The sequence below is a fragment of the Drosophila bipectinata genome, chromosome 2L (genome assembly GCF_030179905.1).
Source record: "Drosophila bipectinata strain 14024-0381.07 chromosome 2L, DbipHiC1v2, whole genome shotgun sequence".
NCBI classification, from domain to species: Eukaryota; Metazoa; Arthropoda; class Insecta; order Diptera; family Drosophilidae; genus Drosophila; species Drosophila bipectinata.
In genome coordinates this window covers 1,634,275-1,653,395 of record NC_091736.1, presented here as the reverse complement: position 1 = coordinate 1,653,395, position 19,121 = coordinate 1,634,275, and the positions used below count along the sequence as shown (strand labels likewise).

The 19,121-nt window shown below is 40.5% G+C and overlaps 1 protein-coding gene and 1 long non-coding RNA gene across 7 annotated transcripts; one reads left to right on the top strand and one right to left on the bottom strand.

The window, feature by feature from the left end:
- Positions 1 to 1,053: 1,053 nt before the first annotated feature.
- Positions 1,054 to 16,884, bottom strand: LOC138925811 (uncharacterized). Its single transcript, XR_011442032.1, has 3 exons — positions 16,808 to 16,884; positions 1,252 to 1,502; positions 1,054 to 1,180 (listed from the first exon to the last, which is right to left on the bottom strand). It is a non-coding gene; the product is annotated as an uncharacterized lncRNA (long non-coding RNA).
- LOC108131356 (uncharacterized) lies at positions 11,116 to 17,593 on the top strand. Of its 6 annotated transcripts, none has more exons than XM_043213284.2 (6): positions 11,116 to 11,720; positions 13,125 to 13,512; positions 14,140 to 14,255; positions 14,314 to 14,835; positions 15,843 to 16,002; positions 17,553 to 17,593. In XM_043213284.2, exons 1-6 carry the CDS (start codon positions 11,373 to 11,375, stop codon positions 17,576 to 17,578), a joined length of 1,560 nt encoding a protein of 519 aa, XP_043069219.2. In that variant the 5' UTR covers positions 11,116 to 11,372; the 3' UTR covers positions 17,579 to 17,593. The 6 variants fall into 6 exon arrangements, with proteins under 6 accessions (XP_043069219.2, XP_017105699.3, XP_070133359.1 ...); XM_017250210.3 differs by lacking the exon at positions 17,553 to 17,593 and adding an exon at positions 16,826 to 16,952; XM_070277258.1 differs by lacking the exon at positions 17,553 to 17,593 and adding an exon at positions 16,287 to 16,643.
- Positions 17,594 to 19,121: the final 1,528 nt, after the last annotated feature.

Here is a 19,121-nt window from a genome sequence, read left to right as displayed (position 1 = left end):
AGCTAAGGACCTGGCCATGGCAATCATTGGCAACCGTTGCTTTGCAGCTTCATTGAGGCCTCGACCACAGGATGTGCCTTTTGCTGTCTTGCACATACTTATCCGGCTTCCGGTCGTCCTGTTTTCCATTCTCCCCGCCAGTCCCTATATCCTTCCATCGAGGGATAGAGCGGTGCCGTTTGATTTACTTCAAACAATTGGCAACATCATACATCAACGCGCCTTTGTTTTTGTTTTGTTATCCTGGATTTTTTTGGAGTAAATCTCATTGTAAAGAGCCTTAGTCTTACCACCTTTTTTTTTGGTCCTGCTAAATCTTTTTAGATTTTTTTGCAGCCCAAGCTTGCCCAAGTTTTGCAAAACTTTCCCAGCACAGGGACATAAAAATATCAACAGAATTTAAGAGGCCAGCTTATGGCAGGCTTTGAATATTTTATTTACTAAGTATCTATTTAAATTGAAGGTATTTTTAATGAAAATAAAAAGTAATAATAACTATTTAAAACCCATAATTTAAATTGTTTCCCCGCAGGCTCCACATACATGAGTAAAATAAATGCCATAAACTTTGTTGAATCCAATAAATGATAAAAGAAATTAATTGGCACATGTGGTTGACGAGGGTAAAAAAACTAATCCATTTTAATTAAAGTAAATAAAATTTTATTTTCATAGCAATGGTGGTGAGCAAAGTACACAGAGGGATTATGCAATCAGAACAAAAAAAAAAGTGTGAGGAAAAAGAATTAAAAACCAGAAATGAAACAAAATGACAATAATTATTGGTAAACGGCAAGGGAAAGTTAGATAAACGGATTTAAATTGCGGATTTGTTTGCCTTTATGTAAAATGCATAATTCATAATCACATGCACATGCTGAATAAATAAAATTTCACATTAATTTGTTGACAAATGGGAATTTATTAGCGCGACAAAGGCCCGATTCGGTTGGGTAGCTTAAAAAGCGATTAATTAGCGCTGATCTGGCTTTTGGATTGTCGACAAATGTTTAGCTGCTCATTAGTGGCCCAGTGCGGACTAGGGAGCATTCTGCATCAAGTATACGCCGCATATGACCGAAAGCACCTGCCTCATTAGAATTCAGTCTGTGCTGTGCCCTGCTGTCTCGACTCGTCTCAAGTTAGCCTTAGCTTCAGTCTTCCGCAACGTCAGCCGCAACTAAAAAAATAAGAAAAGTAAAACACAGCCACACGGAAAATAAGAAAATTGTGTAAGCTTGGGAAAACTACTTGTTATTCAGTGCGTTGAACTTCGTTTAGCTGGGCGAAATGTTTTAGAACTCGTTAGAGACTCCATGGGCCAGGCAGAGATTGAGCCTCGGGTCTGCTGTCTCATCAATGCACTCGGGACCCATTGAATATCACCGGGTAATCGATTTACCATCAACTGTTGCTTGCCGTGCAATTTCCACCGAAAAGTCCACCTTAATTGAATTTATGAGTAATTTTCTTATGATTGTGCAATACTGCGGAAAATGATCCTAATTTGGAAAATACATTTTCAAATATGATACAGTTGACAACACATTCAGTTTCATTCTTTATCAAAAATATAGAGTTTCACATTTTTTGTATTAATGTGCAAATATTTTCGTATCTGTGACTGTTTTTTTGTGTAGAATCTGGTCAAAAGAATGATAAACTGTGGGATTGTGTGACATTTGATTTTGGCCATTTTTCATCTGATGGTTAGGTTGGTTGGACAACGATTTCTGACACCTGTTGTCCTGCGGGAATTCAAAAAGTACATCTTTTTTCTGACCATCTCATTTGACAGTTACTACGTGTTGAATACATGTTCACACTTAATAATTGACAACTCGAGCAAAACTTTTGACAGGATAACGACAAAATGCTGTCAAATAAAGGAACACAGTTACCAACTAGAATGAAAAGTGATTCAACTGATTTTGAGCAATTACAGCAAGAGCAATCCAATTAACTGACTCCTCAGACTCCCCGGAAGGCTATTGAAATTCTGTCAAGCTCAGGCACTTTCCACAAACAATATAACTCTCCGAGGAGAGGGATTCCGGGCCGCGTGGTTCGTGGATGATGAATGATGCATTGCCTCTTGATTCCCAATTTATTTATACTTTGGATTTTATTTTCCTTGCTGCGGGCCAAAATGCGAGGCAAGAACGAAAGACTAAAAGCAGAACAGTTGAGTTTTATTGGCCAAATTGATAAAGTGGCTGCAGAAAAATGGAAGGGAATTGCAAATGCAAGCCGATCGATCGATAAGGCAGCCAAAAGAACTTGAGAATATTTTCAAAAAAGGAGAAACATAAAATAGTAAAATGGGGAGTGAAGTACAAGGATTTGGGGATTTATTTTCAATGTTTTCTCTTCAGCATCATCAGTACTTGTGTTTTGCATGCATAAAAATATTCTGATTTTCTGCTGGCAAATTGAAGAATTTTTAATGGGATATAAAATGTAAAAAAGTCTTAAATATCTTAAATAAACCAATACACCATGTTGTTGCAAACTAATCTTGACACACATGTTAAAATAAGAAACCACAAAAGTACCTTGTTAAACCTTTATTTCACCGAAAAATATAAAATTCGGGCATAAAATCAGAACAAATCCACTCCGTCTGGCTTAAAATTCGAAAAGGACTTGAGCCTCGCAACAGACCGAGAGTAAGTTCAGTATGGAAGCAGAGGAATAATCGCAGCTCAAACATTTAAACAGATTTACTTTCAAAAAGGATTCGAGAGGCCGGCCTGATTGCGGACGGGGGAGGACGGGCAGGACTTCACTTTGCCGGTAAGCCACTGGACTGCTGGGATAAAAAGGGGCACGCGGTGGTCCATGTAACGTAACATGCTCAATTTAAAGTGCCTCTGATCTAGCAGTGGAAATCACAGTAGCCGTATGAATGGTGGGCTATGGGGGGCTGGGAGTGTGCACAACACGTCTCTCTTTGTTTGGACTACAAATAGATGAGCCTTACACCAATGCAGGCTGCCGGAGTGTGTATGCTGGTTATAGAGAGAGAAAAATTTTTGTAGCATAATTTTCGGCGCCAACAATAGCAGGACGTGCACTAGAACAGGAGCCAGCTGGAGGCAGAGGGAGGAGCGACGAGGTACCAGGGGCAGACAGGAGGCACATGGCATATATCAGCACATGCATCCATAAATCATATTCCTGCAGGAGCAAAGTGCAGGCAGCCAGGAAGCGGCCAGGATCCTTCACCATCCGTGTATGTGCTCTCCGTGTATGTGTGTGCCTAGCAGCCGTGTTGGCTATTTTAAGGATATTTATACTGACAGCGGATTTTTGATGGAAAAACTTTTGTAAATTGCTTTGCCAGCCACACACAAGTACTATACACCAAAAGCCCCTGCAAGAATATTGACCAAAGGCACAGCTTTAATTTTTTGGCAACGTTCACAATAGAACGGCCCAAGGATGTAACAATGTGTATATCTTTGGCCAGAGTCCTGTTTGCTTTGGCCGGGCACATTTATTAAATCGACCTCTTCATATTTTTAATGATGTCGGCCAACACAAAAGGACGTCGGCGTTCAGGGAAAAAGAAACCCATAATAATAATAATAATAACAATAATAAATGTGGCAAAACGAAACAAAAAAAAAAACGAGACAAGAAAATATGTATTTTCTTTGGCATTTTATTGTCGTGCCTGCTGCAGGTTGTCCTAGATACTAGTATATTGTTGACGTTGTGCATTTTCACTGCCATAAACTCCTCAGTTCATAAAGGATAATTTTAAGAGGTTTAAGGAAATGTTTTTAAAGAGTTGAGAAGAACAGTATACAGCTTATAGTTTTTTAAATGATTTATTCAATGAATATAGCTTGATATAAAAATTTTTAAAATTCAGTTATGGGCTTAATAAAAAATAGATATCAAATGATTTTCAGAACAATTAGTATTTAATAAATCAAACTTCGTTATGGAATTTAAAACAAATAACCATTAGGCCAATGAAATTTCAATTGTCCCTTTAAAATCACAAAGAAAATATGGCTAGCCGGGATATAAATAAACGCTTCATTAAATTTTTAGCATTTTTAACGGTCTGGTAGACTCTTTTTATTGGCCGCCTCTGTTGGTCTGTGGTGTCTGTGTGATTTTGGCTTTTGTCCGCCCTCCATTAAAGCGAAAAATATTATGAAATATTTTGATTATCAAAATGGAAACAATTGCTGGCGCCACAACAAAAGCATCGCCCATCACAAAACGATGAAATGGCGAATGATTCTACCGAACAAAGCCACATATGAAAAAACACATACATTTTACTAAATGCTCTGCAAAACAAATGCAATTTGAAATGTTTTGAGGTTGCTTAACGACCAATTTACAAATTGTTGTCAAACTAAATTATGTTTAACAATTATAACAAATGCGGGCACAATGATTTATAGTCCAATGCTTTTTTGGAGGCGTTTCTTCTGATGGGAAACGGACGACCTGCATCGTTGGAAAATTATTTTTCTATAGGTAATCGGACGCTTCCTGGAGTGGAGTCTCCGGCATTTCTAGTAGGTCGATAGTCTAATTAGAAAAAACTCTCGTTGCTAACTCCTGTAACTCCCTCCAAAGAGGCATCAATATTGGCCAGGTTGAAGTGATTTAAGAGCCATTTTCTACGGTGTCCAGCCTGTCGATTATTGTCAGTTCGATGTGAGTTCTGCCAAAGACGCTTTCATTGTCGGGGGTTCCCGAGTCCGATTTTAGTTCATTGAAGCCCTATGCATTCTTGACGTATCCCTTCCAGGCGAGCTTCATCATTTGCTTGACCTTCTGCCGTTTGGCATTCACTTACCAATCGATGTGTGGTGTTCGAGTCCAAACTTTACTGCAAACGGATGTTTAAGATGAACAGGATGTGGAAATGTGGTAATAGGTAACTTATACCGCCCGGTTTGTGCAAAGACGTACAGACCGCAATAGCTAAGGAACAGAGTTAATTGGAGCAACATTTAAGAGGGAAATTTTCAAGCAAATGAAACACAGTTCAAGATTCAGTTTCCCTGATTAAGAGGAAAATTATATACATATTACAAGTGTGAACAATTCATTACAATTATGGAGAAAATTTAGCTTATTAACTTGGTCCAATGGGGTTTGAGATTTGCAACAATTGTCAGTCACTAGGAATTTAAAATTTTTCAGGTGTTGTGGCTCATATCAAGGTCTTAGTATTGGTTTAATTTGAAAAAAGTTTTGGTTTGTTTTGTGACAAGGAGTAGTTATTTATCCCACTGTGCATGATTGCAGTATTTTGCATCAGTTTGGAGAAAAAACAAAAACATAGCGAAAAAAATCGGATGGCCAGGCAACACAGCTCCGATTTCGCGTTTGTTGTGCAACTGGCTGGGTGAAAATGTTGCACAGCATGCATAAATAAAAAACGGCAAGCTACCTTGCACACACAGAAACACATAAACACGCCCCGCCCCGTGGCACGTTGGCATTATGCACATTTTGCCGTTTCGCGAACGCGCCCAACTGAGGCGTGATGCGAGGAGATAGAAGGGAAGCCATCCTGGAGCCAGGACAGGCCTGGCCTGGCCAGGCAGATTCTAAATTTATTTTATTAAGTCAAGCACACCGACAGCCGCACAGTGGGCTCACTGCCTCCTGCTCCTGGCTCGTGGCAAGCCCGGGCTAACGGTATAAATAAAATAATTTACGGTAACTGCTGACGCTCATCAGGACAGGACGAGGATGTTGGCGGCGTGTTGACAAAACCCGGCACAGGATCATCATCATCAGGCCGCTTACTGTGGGGAAGGCAGAAAAAAAATATTGCAGCATACTTTTTTGCGATGGGCTTTTGTGTGCATCTGCTCTCCGTTTTTTGCATGCGAAATTAATGCACATTTGCATGAGTATGTGAGTGGGTGAGTGTGTGGTGGGCAAGGATGCAAGTGTGTGGTTGTTGCTTGCTAAATATAGTTATAATTATGCGCGCACATTTTTAATTAAGTTTCGCGGCATGGGTGTTTCTCTTTTTGGGGCTCTCGCTCTAGCTCTGGCTTAGCTAAATATTATGCATACGCCCTGTTAAATTGCATTAATATGAGCCTCTGTCAGTTTTCTTTTCGCGGTCTTCACCCGTGCCTGTACTCCGCTTGCCTTTCTGTTTGTCAAAAATTACATATGTTAAACATCCGCTCGCTTTAATTTTATGCAATGCAAATTTGCCGTTTTTGTTTTTGAGACAAGCGGAAAACGCTCGAGATCTGGGTTGAGAACCAAAAAACATATATATTGTTGCTACATTTTTTTCATATTCGGCATACCTACTGCCCGGTAAATCCCAGTCTGAGTCTCAAACCGAACGAGACTAACTGGGCGTTACCAAAATCCTCAACGTGTCCAATTAAAATGACACGGTACGCAAAATGTTCGGAAATAAGCAAGTATTCTCTCCTTGAAATCGGGTATTTATTTTCTTTTCTTTGGAAGCAAGAAACACCTTGTTTTTCGCATTGAATCTTTGGTTTATGAATGTTTGCAAATATTTACAATTTTAATAAAACTTCTGCTGGTTACTTTCAGACAATTTTTTTAACTTTTTTCGTTTTTTTCCCTTGTTTTTAGCGGGAAAGTTTCGTTATGGAAATTCTGCAAGTTTCTTGCTACTTTTCATATAGTTTTTTCCTTTTATATGTCGCTCTTTTTTGCGCTTTGGTGTGAAAGTTTTAAATATGATTTTATTGTGGCTGTTGCAAGTTGTGAGGTTTTTATTTGGTCAGCGCGGCCACTGATTTGGTGTGCATCGAGAAAAAGTTGTTGCCATGGGATTTTTAAATAAAGTAAACATAGTTTTCCTCAGCTTCTCGTTTTTCCTCAAGAGAAACTTATCGTTCGGTAGGGAGTAGAGGGCCAAAACATTTAAGCATCCCTAAATCATGGCATCTCCTCGTCTGGCTTCTTCTCTCATCTCTCTTTTTTTTTGGCAGGATTTTCTACTTAAATGCATTTGGCGTTCGTTGGTCTGAAGAGGAGCAGCTGTCTAGCCCATTTCAGGTCCCTGCAGAGACTGTCCTGGGAAAAACTTTCGCCGTTGACTTTATTCCGACAGGGTCCTCTAGTTAAATTATTATAATGATTTATGCTCAAGTGGCTGACGACAAAATGGAGAAAGAGTCTTTAATTTTTCTCCACAAATAATCAAATTAATATTTTTGAAATCTTTAAGAAACATTTCCCATTTAACACTTTGGCTGAGTGCCATTCAGGGGAGTGTACCCTACATTTTGTATCCACTTGTACCTCTGTCAAATATTCAAATACATGTGCTTGGTGGTCAGCTCGTTGCCAAAGACATCTCCATCAACCGCACTTACAGCTGAACGTTTCAATCTTCAAGGGCCGGGATTGACCCACTTTTCGGTCTTCTCGGCCATCTTGACGCTTCCTCCGAGCTGTCTAGGCCACATCCAATTCTCGGCCAGATCGTACAGTGTGAAGTGAGCCACACAGCTGCAACCCCAAAGTGATTGTACGTTGTATGAAAGGTGACATGTGGCAACAGTCAAGCCCTTGCCACATAGCCGGTGTACCGACCAGGTCCGAATGCTGTTGGCCCATTGTGATGTCACTACCATTCTTGTCGGCCCGTTCCCATAACTGATGTAGTGTCTCTGTTTCTGAGTGTGTGCTTGTGGCTTCTTCTGCAGCTTGTTGTGAGTTATTATAAGCTGGAGTGGTTTTCAAGAGCGGCAACAGTAGTATATTGAAACTGAAACTCATTTCCAGATAGGAGTAATTAATTTAATTAAATTTCATCTTTGAAACTATATTTTGATCGGTACTTGAAGGTAAACAAGTGGAAGCATTTTTGTAATTACTTTATTTTTAAATAAATTGGTTGTTTAAATTATTGTTGCAAATTACTGTTCTGTAACATGCCTCAAGTCTTTTAATCTTAGTTTCCCCACAAATTATGATTTTCTTTTAAAAACTTTTACATAAGGGAGTATCATTATTTTACACCAATTTAAAATTCGCTTCTGCTCGGCAATCTCGGCACACTAATTTATGCCGCGCCGGCAATGCCAGCTCACTTAATTTCCACAGCAATTTTTCTTGGCCAAGTCAAAAGGAGTTTGGGGCAGGATCTGGGTAGCAGCACCACCAGAAGCAGTAGAGAGGCGGCGACAAAGTGACAAACAACTAAGCGAAAATCGCGTGCGTGACGCGTGGCAGGAGCATAAAGTTTGTGACACGTTTCCCCAGTTGCATTTTGTTTTTATTTTCAGAGAGTTGGGCTGCCAAAGAAGCGCCAAGGAGCAAAAAGGATCGCAACGATGGTGACACTTTAGAGCCGTGCTGCATACCGTTATGCAAGTCACGTTAATGCCACCAGCCAACTGTGAAGCAAAACAACAACAGCCGCAGAAAGGGTGTTGCGAAACTTTCGCCATTTCCAAAGTGCCTTAAAAGGTGGACGCGGCAAATCAAAATGTTCAGAACGCCACGGAAAATACTTGCCTCTGTACATAATATTTGTTTTTGCTTCCTGTTTACTTCTGCCATAGAAATTATGAGACCACGCCCCTTGGGCGACCATTCGGGCGTCCATCCTTTTAGCGCCTTGGCAGGCTCACTCATTAAGTGTGTTTATATAATATAAATTAGCTTAATTTGAAAACATTTTTTGATGCCAAAACTTTGCCTGCCTTTGCCTCAGACAAGAAGAAGAGCTGGTCCTTGAAAAGGCGGAGTGGAGTGTGGGGTGTGGCGGGTGGTAGCCAGAAACTTCTGTCTTCTGCTAATTTATATGCCCGTTGGACATTCTCGCGTTGGCCAAAAAGTTACCGCCAACTTCTTCGTCTCCTGTTGCGGGTTAATAAGTCGTCGACCAACAAATTGCCAACATTACTCTTTTGGGCCAAAAAGCGGAGGGTTGGTCAGGAGAAGGGGGGGCTGGTGGTCTTGTTGCAAATAGACTTTTGAGTGCTGTACTTGGTTCCGCTGGCAGCTGTCTTGTTGACTGTGGGATGGGCCGATTCAGTCTTAGCAAGTGTCAAAAGCGCAGGCAATTAATTTTGCCTAATTAGACTCTTCGCTGGCTGCTCCCCAGCCGCCCCCTTCCGCACTCTCAGCCCTTCATCCGAAGCTGCAGTTTTTTTCTTGATATTTTGTGGCTTCCCTACGGGCTGGTGGCACAAAGGATTTTCGGCCTGTTGAGCGATTTATGGCTGAGTAGAAAGGACTTATTTTAGGTAAGTAGAGGGGGGGCTGAAAACTTATAAAGTACACTAAATTATAAGGTTTTGAGAAGGGATATTCAAGAAATTATAGTACATACTATATTTTTGAATTGTCTTTTAAATTATTTATACTGTTTATAAGTCAGAGGTATTGTTATTATTAGTAGTACTATTATAATAAGTAAGCCTATTCACTTTAATTGTTAGATGGCTTGCATAGATCCTTTCATCGCCTTGTCAGATGCATTTAAGTGCCTCATAGATGACCATCTAAAGTTTATGCATATTGCATCCCATTCAGGACTCCCACATGCACAAAACTTTAGCTGTAACATTTTCAAATGCCTCAGTGCCAGGCCATAATTTGCTTAACAACTTTTGCCAATAGTTGGTCGGACGAACAGTCCCCTTTCTTCTGCCTTCGTTGTATGTATCTCCCATTTCGTTGGCTGTGGGCCAATTTCTTTGGCGCCGCCCGACACTGTCCGTTTATATAATAATTTTCCAGCATAATTTATGGACGGCAAAAGTTTTCTGTGGCTGCCCAGTCGAACAATTGCCACTATAATGTTGTGGGCTCCAGCATTTTACATTTTATTCGAGCCAAAAAATGTTTGTTGCTCCGGCCAGGCGTGAACTATGTGGTCCAGTCCCAGCCCATCCTTTTGCCACATCCTTCCCCACCCACTCTCGCCTCCGACCATCGTCGATGTTGCCATAAATTCATGGTGGCCCGCTTATCGAAAGGGGAACATGGAAAACAGGACCCGATCGGAACGAACCGAATGCCATAACAAACGTCAAAATTGATTTTAAATTGCATTCTTCGTTTGGTATTTTACTAAAATATTGCCATAAATATGCGAAGGGAAAATGTTCTTTAGAAAATTTGTTGGGAAATTGAAATTAAAGATATTTTAGGGAAAAAATATTAAAGGTCTGGACTTAGTGGAAGATTTTTTTAAGAGATCTATACTTGCGACTCCCTGATTCTGCCTATCTCAGAGCAATGACTTAATACAATAATTTTCTGTTTCAAGTGCAATCTGCGACACCTGCGGCTTATGCAAATTGACTGTCTGAGAGGCTGAGATACGGCGAAAAGTGTACGAATTGCTCAAGACCCACTCACATCTGACCGATATCTGAGCCTACTGCAACCCCCTTTAATTGCGCCTGATAAAGAGTGTTTATTGGTTTTGAAATCGGAGACAACGCGGCGGTGCTTATCATCGGAAAAGAAGTAGCGGCGGAAGAGGTGTTCGCTTTGCGAAATATTCTCCCTCAGCGATCTCCAAATGGGAAAGATAAAATTCGGATGGGAATGGGCGGTGAGTCACTGAGATGCGAGGGGACCGTGGCTGGTACTTTAAAAAGCTAAAACTCGTCATGTGAGCTACGAAAACAAAAACTTCACACAGTGAAAAAAAGTAAAATCTTTAAATAATACTTCATTATTTAAATATAGAACTTGTAAACCTCAAGTCATTTCTTGTCAATATCGCTAATTGTTTTATTATCTACCAAAAAAATAGATAATAAACTTTGAAAACAAGAATATTCATTCATAAAGATAAACATAAACATTATTTGTATTTTTTCTTGAAGTTTCTAAAAGTGTAAGTTATAGATGAATCTTTAAACTCTTTTTATTAGAATGTATCTTAAACTTTCAAGTGCATGAAGAGAGAAGAACGTACGTGAGATATTTTGAGAATTGAAAAGCTCCGGCAACAGGTGAGATAGTCACTGGGGAACACTTGGTAGCGGAACACCTATTGAGCGCGCCTTTGAGCCAAGCTTTTCGCTCTGAGCCAAGATACATTCGTATCTGTGCGTTTGTTTATCTGTGTGTGTGAGGGAGCGTTATTGTTGCTGGGCGCGGCAGCAGCGGCAGTTCAATGTGAACGCGCGAGCGGCCAACACGTTAACGGCACGCAGTGCAGCGGCAAAAAAGCGAAAAATAGGAAAAAAAAAACACAGCAACCTGATAATAGGCAGCAGTAGCAACTCAAGTGTGAATTTATATTGAGGTTATGTAAGCCTCTGGCCAGAAATAGAAAACAAAAAACGCAACTGCATTAGTCAGGTCACACGCTCAGCTTTAAAAGCTACATCCCAGGCACGCGCTCCGCATTCCAAATGGAGGAGGCCAAGACGCAGGCGCAGCAGCCATCGCCGCAGCAGCAAAGCCATCCTTTGGAGGATGTCTCTCTTGGCTCAGAAAACGATGACGACAAACAGACGCCCAAAAATTGGGTTAAATTCGACGACGAGGCGGACAGCGGTGAAAAAAATAATAACAGTAACGGCGGCAATGCCACACAGCAACCAACACAACAACAACAACCGCAGCAGCAGCAGCAGCAACAAAACAAGTTGTCGCTGCCTCCACCACCATCGGTGGTGAGCAGCAACAACAATAGGAGGGCGCGCTCGCGCAGTCCCAACGCTCCGTCATCAACGACAACAACAACAACACCTGTCCAGGTGGGTCACCTCTCCTTTCTTGCCACTCTCACCTCATCATGCCCTCTCTGCAACTCACTCTCTCTCGGCGGCAGGCGGGTGACGACCCAACGCAGGGAAACGCATTCCAATGCATAACAGGCTGGCCCTTTTCTCCGTCTTACTCACTCATACGACCCGTTGCACGATACAGTGGTGTCTGGCATTAAATAACTTCAAGGGCTATAGGGCTCTAGGTTTTTGTTAGGGCCAACACGTTCTTATTGCAGTAGATCTCTTTCTGTAGATCTTCTTCATGAGCTTCATAATCGACAACAAAATCTCTTAAATCGAGTAACCTCTGTACTTAATGAAGTTGCTTTGAGAAAAGGTCTCGGTTCTTTAACTTTCTTTTAACTTGATTTTGGAAACGTTGCAGGCATGACAAATAAGGCCGAAACCGACTTCATCCGGTGATAAATTCTGACTCAACTTCAATTTAGTTTCCAACATGCCACAGAAAATATTCCAAATAAATATGTGAACAAGAATTATACGGCTTATGCTAACAAAAAATTAAATAAAATATTTTTGCTTTATAGTTTGTCCCATTAATAATCCCATTTATAATTCTACAGAGTTTCATAAATTTATTTTTAACTCCATTCACGTATGAAATGGTAAACATTTTATTTCAATGCCAGAAGGCGATTGTTTAAATATTTTTCTTGACAATATTTAACATTTTTATTTAAGCTTGTGGGGAGTACATATGTCTTTAACCCTGACACTTTTAATAAAGGAAATTTTTAACAAATGACTAAACAAGATAGAATGATACAGATCAAGAATGATTAAATGATTAAATCACTCCACTTTTTAGATTATTAAACCTAATAGGACTAGTATTATTTCTACACTAGGTAAAGTCTTAAGCTATCTTGTTTGCCATTTTAGTTTTGTCAGCTATTTGTTAAATATTTATATCAAAATATAAAAGAGTTATCTCTGTTTAATTTGGCTTTCCGGAAAGATTACTTGAGAAACGCCAGCCCAGTATCCAATTTTCAACTATAAACAGAGATAATGCTAAGATGGCATGACACACAGTAGTTGAAACCGATTTGTTTTTAGATTTCAAAAAATAAAAACAAATAAATTTGATCTCATACGCCTTTTGTGGGCAGCGGTTCGCCTTCGCCCGCCTATTTTTGGGGTGGGGGTTTCAATTTTGTCAACCGAGAACGTGCCTTTCGACTGGCAATTGTGTTTAGATTTATAGGCCCACCTTGTAGTGCTTGAAAACTAAAACCGAAAATCAATAAAATGGATTTTATTTTGCCCATTTCCATAACTGTCTTTGCGACTGAACCTTGGGGGCACTACCGTTTTCTTGAGGCCAAGTCCATTGCAATATTAACCCATTATTCGCATTTCTGTTTACAGCGCCCCACAGTTTCCTCGACCACAGCTGCCACACCGGTGGATGCTTCTACGGCAGCATTGCCGGATGTGGCGCCCGCTGTTTTGACAACTGAGAGCACGCACGTTAATCTGAGTGCATCCGGCAGTGGCATTGTAGCCGGAGGTGCAAGTGGATCTGGATCTGGATCGGGCCCGGGTACTGGTCCGGCGCCCGCCCCACGACATCCCCCGCAGCTAATAAACCAAAAAGTAGCCTCAGCCCCCTTGCCGGCTGCAGCGGCATCTTCCAGTCATCATCACAATGGGGGCAGTGGCACCAACGGCACTGGTGCTGGTCAGGCGGCCATGGATCAGGCTTCTGGGATGCGCACAATTGAACTGTCAACGGGACGAATTCGTGAGGGATTTGGTGAGTGACTGTCGCGGCCTCATCATTCTTTTTCTAAAAACGTTTGGGTTTTAATTTTCCTAAAAGGTCGCCGTTTTTGGCAATAGTTATTCTTTTATCCTTTTAAAGGGTATAGAGTATTGAATAGTATAGAGTCTAGTATAGAGTATAGAGTCACTAGAATAAACTCTTTTCAAATTAGAGTATAGTATAAAGGTTTCTAAAACTTTCAAGCCACCTTCCTAGACCTAAAGTAGTTACTATATTCAGGTCACAAACTGTTTAATTTGAATCACATTCAAGACATTGATAGACATTGATTGCATCACTCATTTGATTTAAATTTATAGCCCATAATGGTCTTGATACTTTTTTGATTGATTTTAAATAATTAGGATTGTATGGTTGCTAGGACTATATATGTATGTTATATATGTATTACATCTGACAGGTTTCCAGCCTGCGGAATTTATTCGTCAGCTAATAGTTTCATATTTTAAACTGTCTATTAAAAGAAACTATAATTTAAATTCGTGTCAGGAGTCCATTAAAAAATTATTACAATATGGTATTTATGGAACTATTACTAGCCAGAAAAGGTTGTTAATTTAATTTTAATATTTATTTTATTTACTTTTTATTACCTAGCGAATGGCGATGTAATTGTAACTCTGCTGCCAGCAAACACAAAGTGGCCGTGGATAACACCTGCTATCTTCCGGCCGGAATTGGTGCCCGAGGAGCTAATGGCCCAGGGTCTGACGGTGAGTTTTCTGGATACTGCTCGAGAAAAGCCCCAATAATACGAATGCTTCTTCTTAGCTCACCGTGGAGGATTATGTGAATGCTATGGAGACGCTGGTGAACGACTATCGCTTCACGGTTTACAACATTTGCTACAAACGTATCCTGGTCTGCTGGATCCTGTTCGCCTTTGCCGTGCTCCTGGCGCTTCTCTTCTCCGGCCTGCAGGGAGTGGCCCTGTTCGCCCTCGGGGTCGGCTGGCTCTTCCTGAACGCTGCGGCCATCTTCCTGTGCATGTGGGTTAAGCTGCGCCTATCGCGGGGACTGGAGAAGTGTCTGGCTCGGGTCAACCGGCAGCTGATGCGTCACAAAATCCTGCTGGTGCTGGACGATAGGGGTCGCATCTCGTGCCACAAGGTGAATCTCTGTTTCATGTACTTCGATGCCACGCAATGCGTAAGCTTCTTGAATGAGTTCCTGGAGCATACGGAGCAGAATGGCGGCGAGGCCATCAAGGCTGGCTGGGAGCGCAAGCTGGACATCGACTTGGAGGACATTGTCATTCAGGGCAGCCAGCCGGTTCGAGTTCCCCGCAAGGAGGTAAGTTGTCTGTCTTTTACATATACTGTATTGTGTATGAAAGTAGCTTTGTAGCCGATTGCATCACCATCTGCCGAGCCCCAGATCCCTGATCCAAACATCCCCCCCAAGCCAAACCATCTCTTACTCTCACTCACGCACCTCACCAAATCAATGTCTAACTGCTCTATTTAGGCCGTGGCCCAGGAGCTCTTCCTGAGCTACCTGCAGCGCTGGGGAAAGGACTTCCTGCGCCGCCGTCTCGACTGGACCGTCCAGGAGGCCGGCGTCCATGAGACGCCCCGCCATCTCCAGTCGTCCATCTGTCCGTGTCAGTACGAGGAGGAGCTGCTCCGCAACAAGATCAAGATCAGCCTCCAGCACCGCACATGCTGTGGCATCAACTGCATGGGCTGCTGGCTGTGATCCTGCGTAATCCACAAGTAATCCTGAAATGTTTCGTGTATAGTCCTGGAAAATCAATTAAATTGCCCAGAAAACCCACAGAAATTGTCTTCTTTTTCAAAAAATATGTTTTTATTCAGAAAGTGCTATATTATTATAGTTTTTTTAACTATTTGATTTATAAATTTGTAGATGAAATTTAAATAGAGCTTTTGAGAAAAATATCATAGACATGTTTATATTTATTATTGAAGTATTGGCCTTTTTATCTTTGATCCACAAAAGATAGGAAATAGCAGAGGTTTTTATTTTTTTAATAATGTTTCTAGGAATTTATAGTTTTATTTAATGAATTTTTTCTTATAATTTTATTCTTATCTTTTAACTTTGTATATGCAAAATTTAATTTAATGATATGCATGTAACATGTAATGTATTTTACAGGTGCAGCCTGAAGGTAGGCTGCATCCACTACCGTTTTTTTTTACTAATCCGCACCATCCATACTCCATACCATCTGATAATGAAACCCGTGTTCCTAACCCAACTCACCCCACATCCGCTATATCTGTTTGCCCCTCTGTGTCTCACCGCCCGCTCTCCCAATCTCCCAATTTCTGCAGGAACGGGGCATGCAGCTGTTCCTGCGATACGGCTCCCGCTGGGGCATGGAGGCGCTGCGGGGGCTGGTGGACGTGACGCCCCTGGAGCCGGGACGCCACTGCGGACAGTTCCAGTGCCCCTGCCAGTACATCAAAGAGCACCTGCAGTGCAAACCGCGAGGCAAGTTCAAGTGTTGCAATTTTGTGCATTGGGTGATGGCATCTGAGCGCTACGACAGCGACAACTAGAGCTTGTAAATGTCTATTAATGTACTGTACTATACCTGTATGTCTGTGTGCTGTAACTAAGTGAATTTATTGCCGACTATCTGCTAGAGGCTTTTCCGCAAACTGATGAATTTAGCTAATTTTCTTTTGGCCGGGCCAGAGCTTGAAAATCGAGGAAATACCAATAAGCAACACCTGCCACACTGCGACCATTTATCAACTTTTATTTCGTTTCAGATGTTAGCCCCTAAGGCTGAGGCAAGTTTGCTAGTGTTATTGGTATCTCTCCACTCTCTTAACTTTTTAATCTATGCCTAATTATTCTGTGTTTAATTAACCCACGAGATACATTTATTTGATCTATTTTTATGCTTTCAAAATTTACACAAACAGTCGCCATAAACAGCATTGGCCAAGTAGTTTGGACCCGATTCCCCTTGTTTGGTGGCTAGAGATTAAGCTGGGTGGTGGCACCACAATCACAACCCACAAGCGCCACACGATTTCGAGTGTGCGTTCCTGAAATACTAAGCCGTTTTGAAAATATCTTGAAAATTTCAACCTACTCTTACCACACTCAACCGTATAATTCTCTTATTAACATAAGCCTTGTATAAATTGTGTTTTTGTTTCATAAAAGTACGTATGATCTGTTGGTGTCACAAATAAATGTCAAATATATATACACCTGTGTCTTGTTACTGATTAACTGTCAAGCGTTTGTTTAATGATTTTTATTATTCTATATGTTGACTCACCTTGAACACCTCTTACAGGTTATCCATGCGGTTGCATTGTCTATGGTTCGGATCCCAGTTTTCAGTATCGTTACTAGATATGTTGCGTCTCATTTATCATTTAACCCTCTTATTGGACTTCTCTCTTGTGTTTAAAGTTAAAATATTTAAAATTATAAATTTTCATAAATAAATAAATGTTTCTATATCGAATTTTCAGATCCTGGTATACGTACTGAAATATTTATGTTGACATTTTAAATATTAAACGGTGTGTTTTGAATCAGTTTTAATAATTAGAAGCTTTTGTTTTACTGACAAAGACTTTTTGGGCAAACATTTGTAATCGTTATGTGTTATAAAAAATGTAGATTAAACGTTTTTAATAAATGTTTTGTTTTATAGTCTCGATTAAAACCTAAAACCCATAAAATGATATTAAAGGCGTTGCCCATGCCTTTGGCAGAAGTTGCCCATTTTCCAGTGGCCCCAAAATGTTTGGGGCATGTGCCAGTTTAACTATTATTGCATTATTTTTTTTATTGCATAATTCAACTTAATGTTTTGCCGCATTCTAGCCACATTCGCGTTCCACAAATTGTGGGCAAAGTTTGCCGTTGCCGTTTGCCGGGATCGTTGCCCATTCGGTGGTGTTGCATGTGTAATGAGTCATTAACACAGTACCGCATTTTGGGGCATTCCATTTTAATGCATGTCCAGCCACTTAAATGCCGTAATATTAATAACATTTCTGCATTTAAATTAGGTGCCAGGAGTTTGTATCTCTGTTGATTCTCAGTTCCCCATAAATAGGAGGATATTTTCAGCAATGAGTAAGTAAATTGAAACGGTTCGATTTCCTCCACCCAGCTTTGTAAACTTTTCATGCCACTTAACATGCCTACTATACCGAACATTTTAGAACAAAAACCCGATTTCATGCTCCAATAAAACAAATTTAAACTCTTGTGGCCGAAGCGGCGTGTGGCAAGAATGCGCCATTAAATTTCGCCAAAACTCACTTACCATGAAACTCTCGAGCAACTCGTTAGCCAAAAACGCCACTCCAATCGACAGCAGCGAGTCAAACGAGGTGCATAGCCCATTGCCAAAGGCGGTATAGCGCCAGGAGATCCAGGGGCGCGTAAACTAATCGCAAACAAACAAACAAACAAACATTCACACACACAATCATTACGCTCATTCCCAAACCAGATCCGGGGGCTCATCAAAGTTTTTCCTTCTACACTTTAGCTGCTGCTGCTACTGCTACTGCATTTTTCGGAAATTCAATTCATTTGTGTAATTTTCATTTGAATTACAGCCATCAAAAGTGCCATGGTTAGAGGAGGGGGCGGCCATTCTTTTGGGTGTGGCAAGCGTTGATGGCCGCACTTTGAGAGTTTTCCTTCCACGGCGGAATGCGAAGCTGGTTTCTCTAACAAAACTGGAGGATATTAAAAAAGTTCGGGTTAAACTTTAAAAAAAATACAAGAACAAAAATAAAGCGAGCCATAAATAATTTAAATAAAATAAATTTTAGTTGGCATACAATTTTCTCATTAAGTTGTTGTTAATTATGTAAGTAATTAATTAAAATAAAAGAATAATTTTTAAACAAATAAGAATAATAGTACCCAGTTTTAATAAAATCACATACAATTATCTAGGTCAAAAAAATTGGTTTAATTTTTTAAATCTTAAAAAAAAAGAGTGTACAAACTATCAAACAAACATTTATAAAAAGTTTGTAAACCCAAATCGTTGTTATTTGTTTTTTTCCTATTTCGGGTTTTGTTTGTTTATATTTTTTCCCTCCTGTCGGCGATGCCGTCGTCGTTTTTGCATTTATTTTGCGGCTAAAACTTTAATTGAGTTTTAAACCATTTTGCTGGTCGAGCCCCAATCTCCGCCCCAGCTCTCAATGCGTCCGGATTGTTTATGTGGATTTTTTTTGTTGCACAGACTGGGCGGGTGGCTCAGAGGTATAGCCGTGGGCATGCCTTGGACTGGCCCCAGCCTTTGAGTGATGAGTTTTGGGCTGCAAATGTTTTTCTTTCTATTTTCGTTTTCCTTGATTTTTCTTTCAGGCTTCCCGTAAAGCTGTGGATGCTACTGCGCTTTCCTACACTTTAATTTTGCAATTTTTTCCCATTTATTTCTAGTTGCAGTTTTATGCCCATTTTGGTTTTTAAGTGCCTAGTGTTTTGAATATTTGAAGGGGCTTGCAAAAGCAATAATATAATATTTTGAGCTAGGGGGGAATACAAGTTTTAAAAGCCATTAGCCAATTCATAAAATGGAGTTGCCATTAAGAAAATCCCATAAAATATTA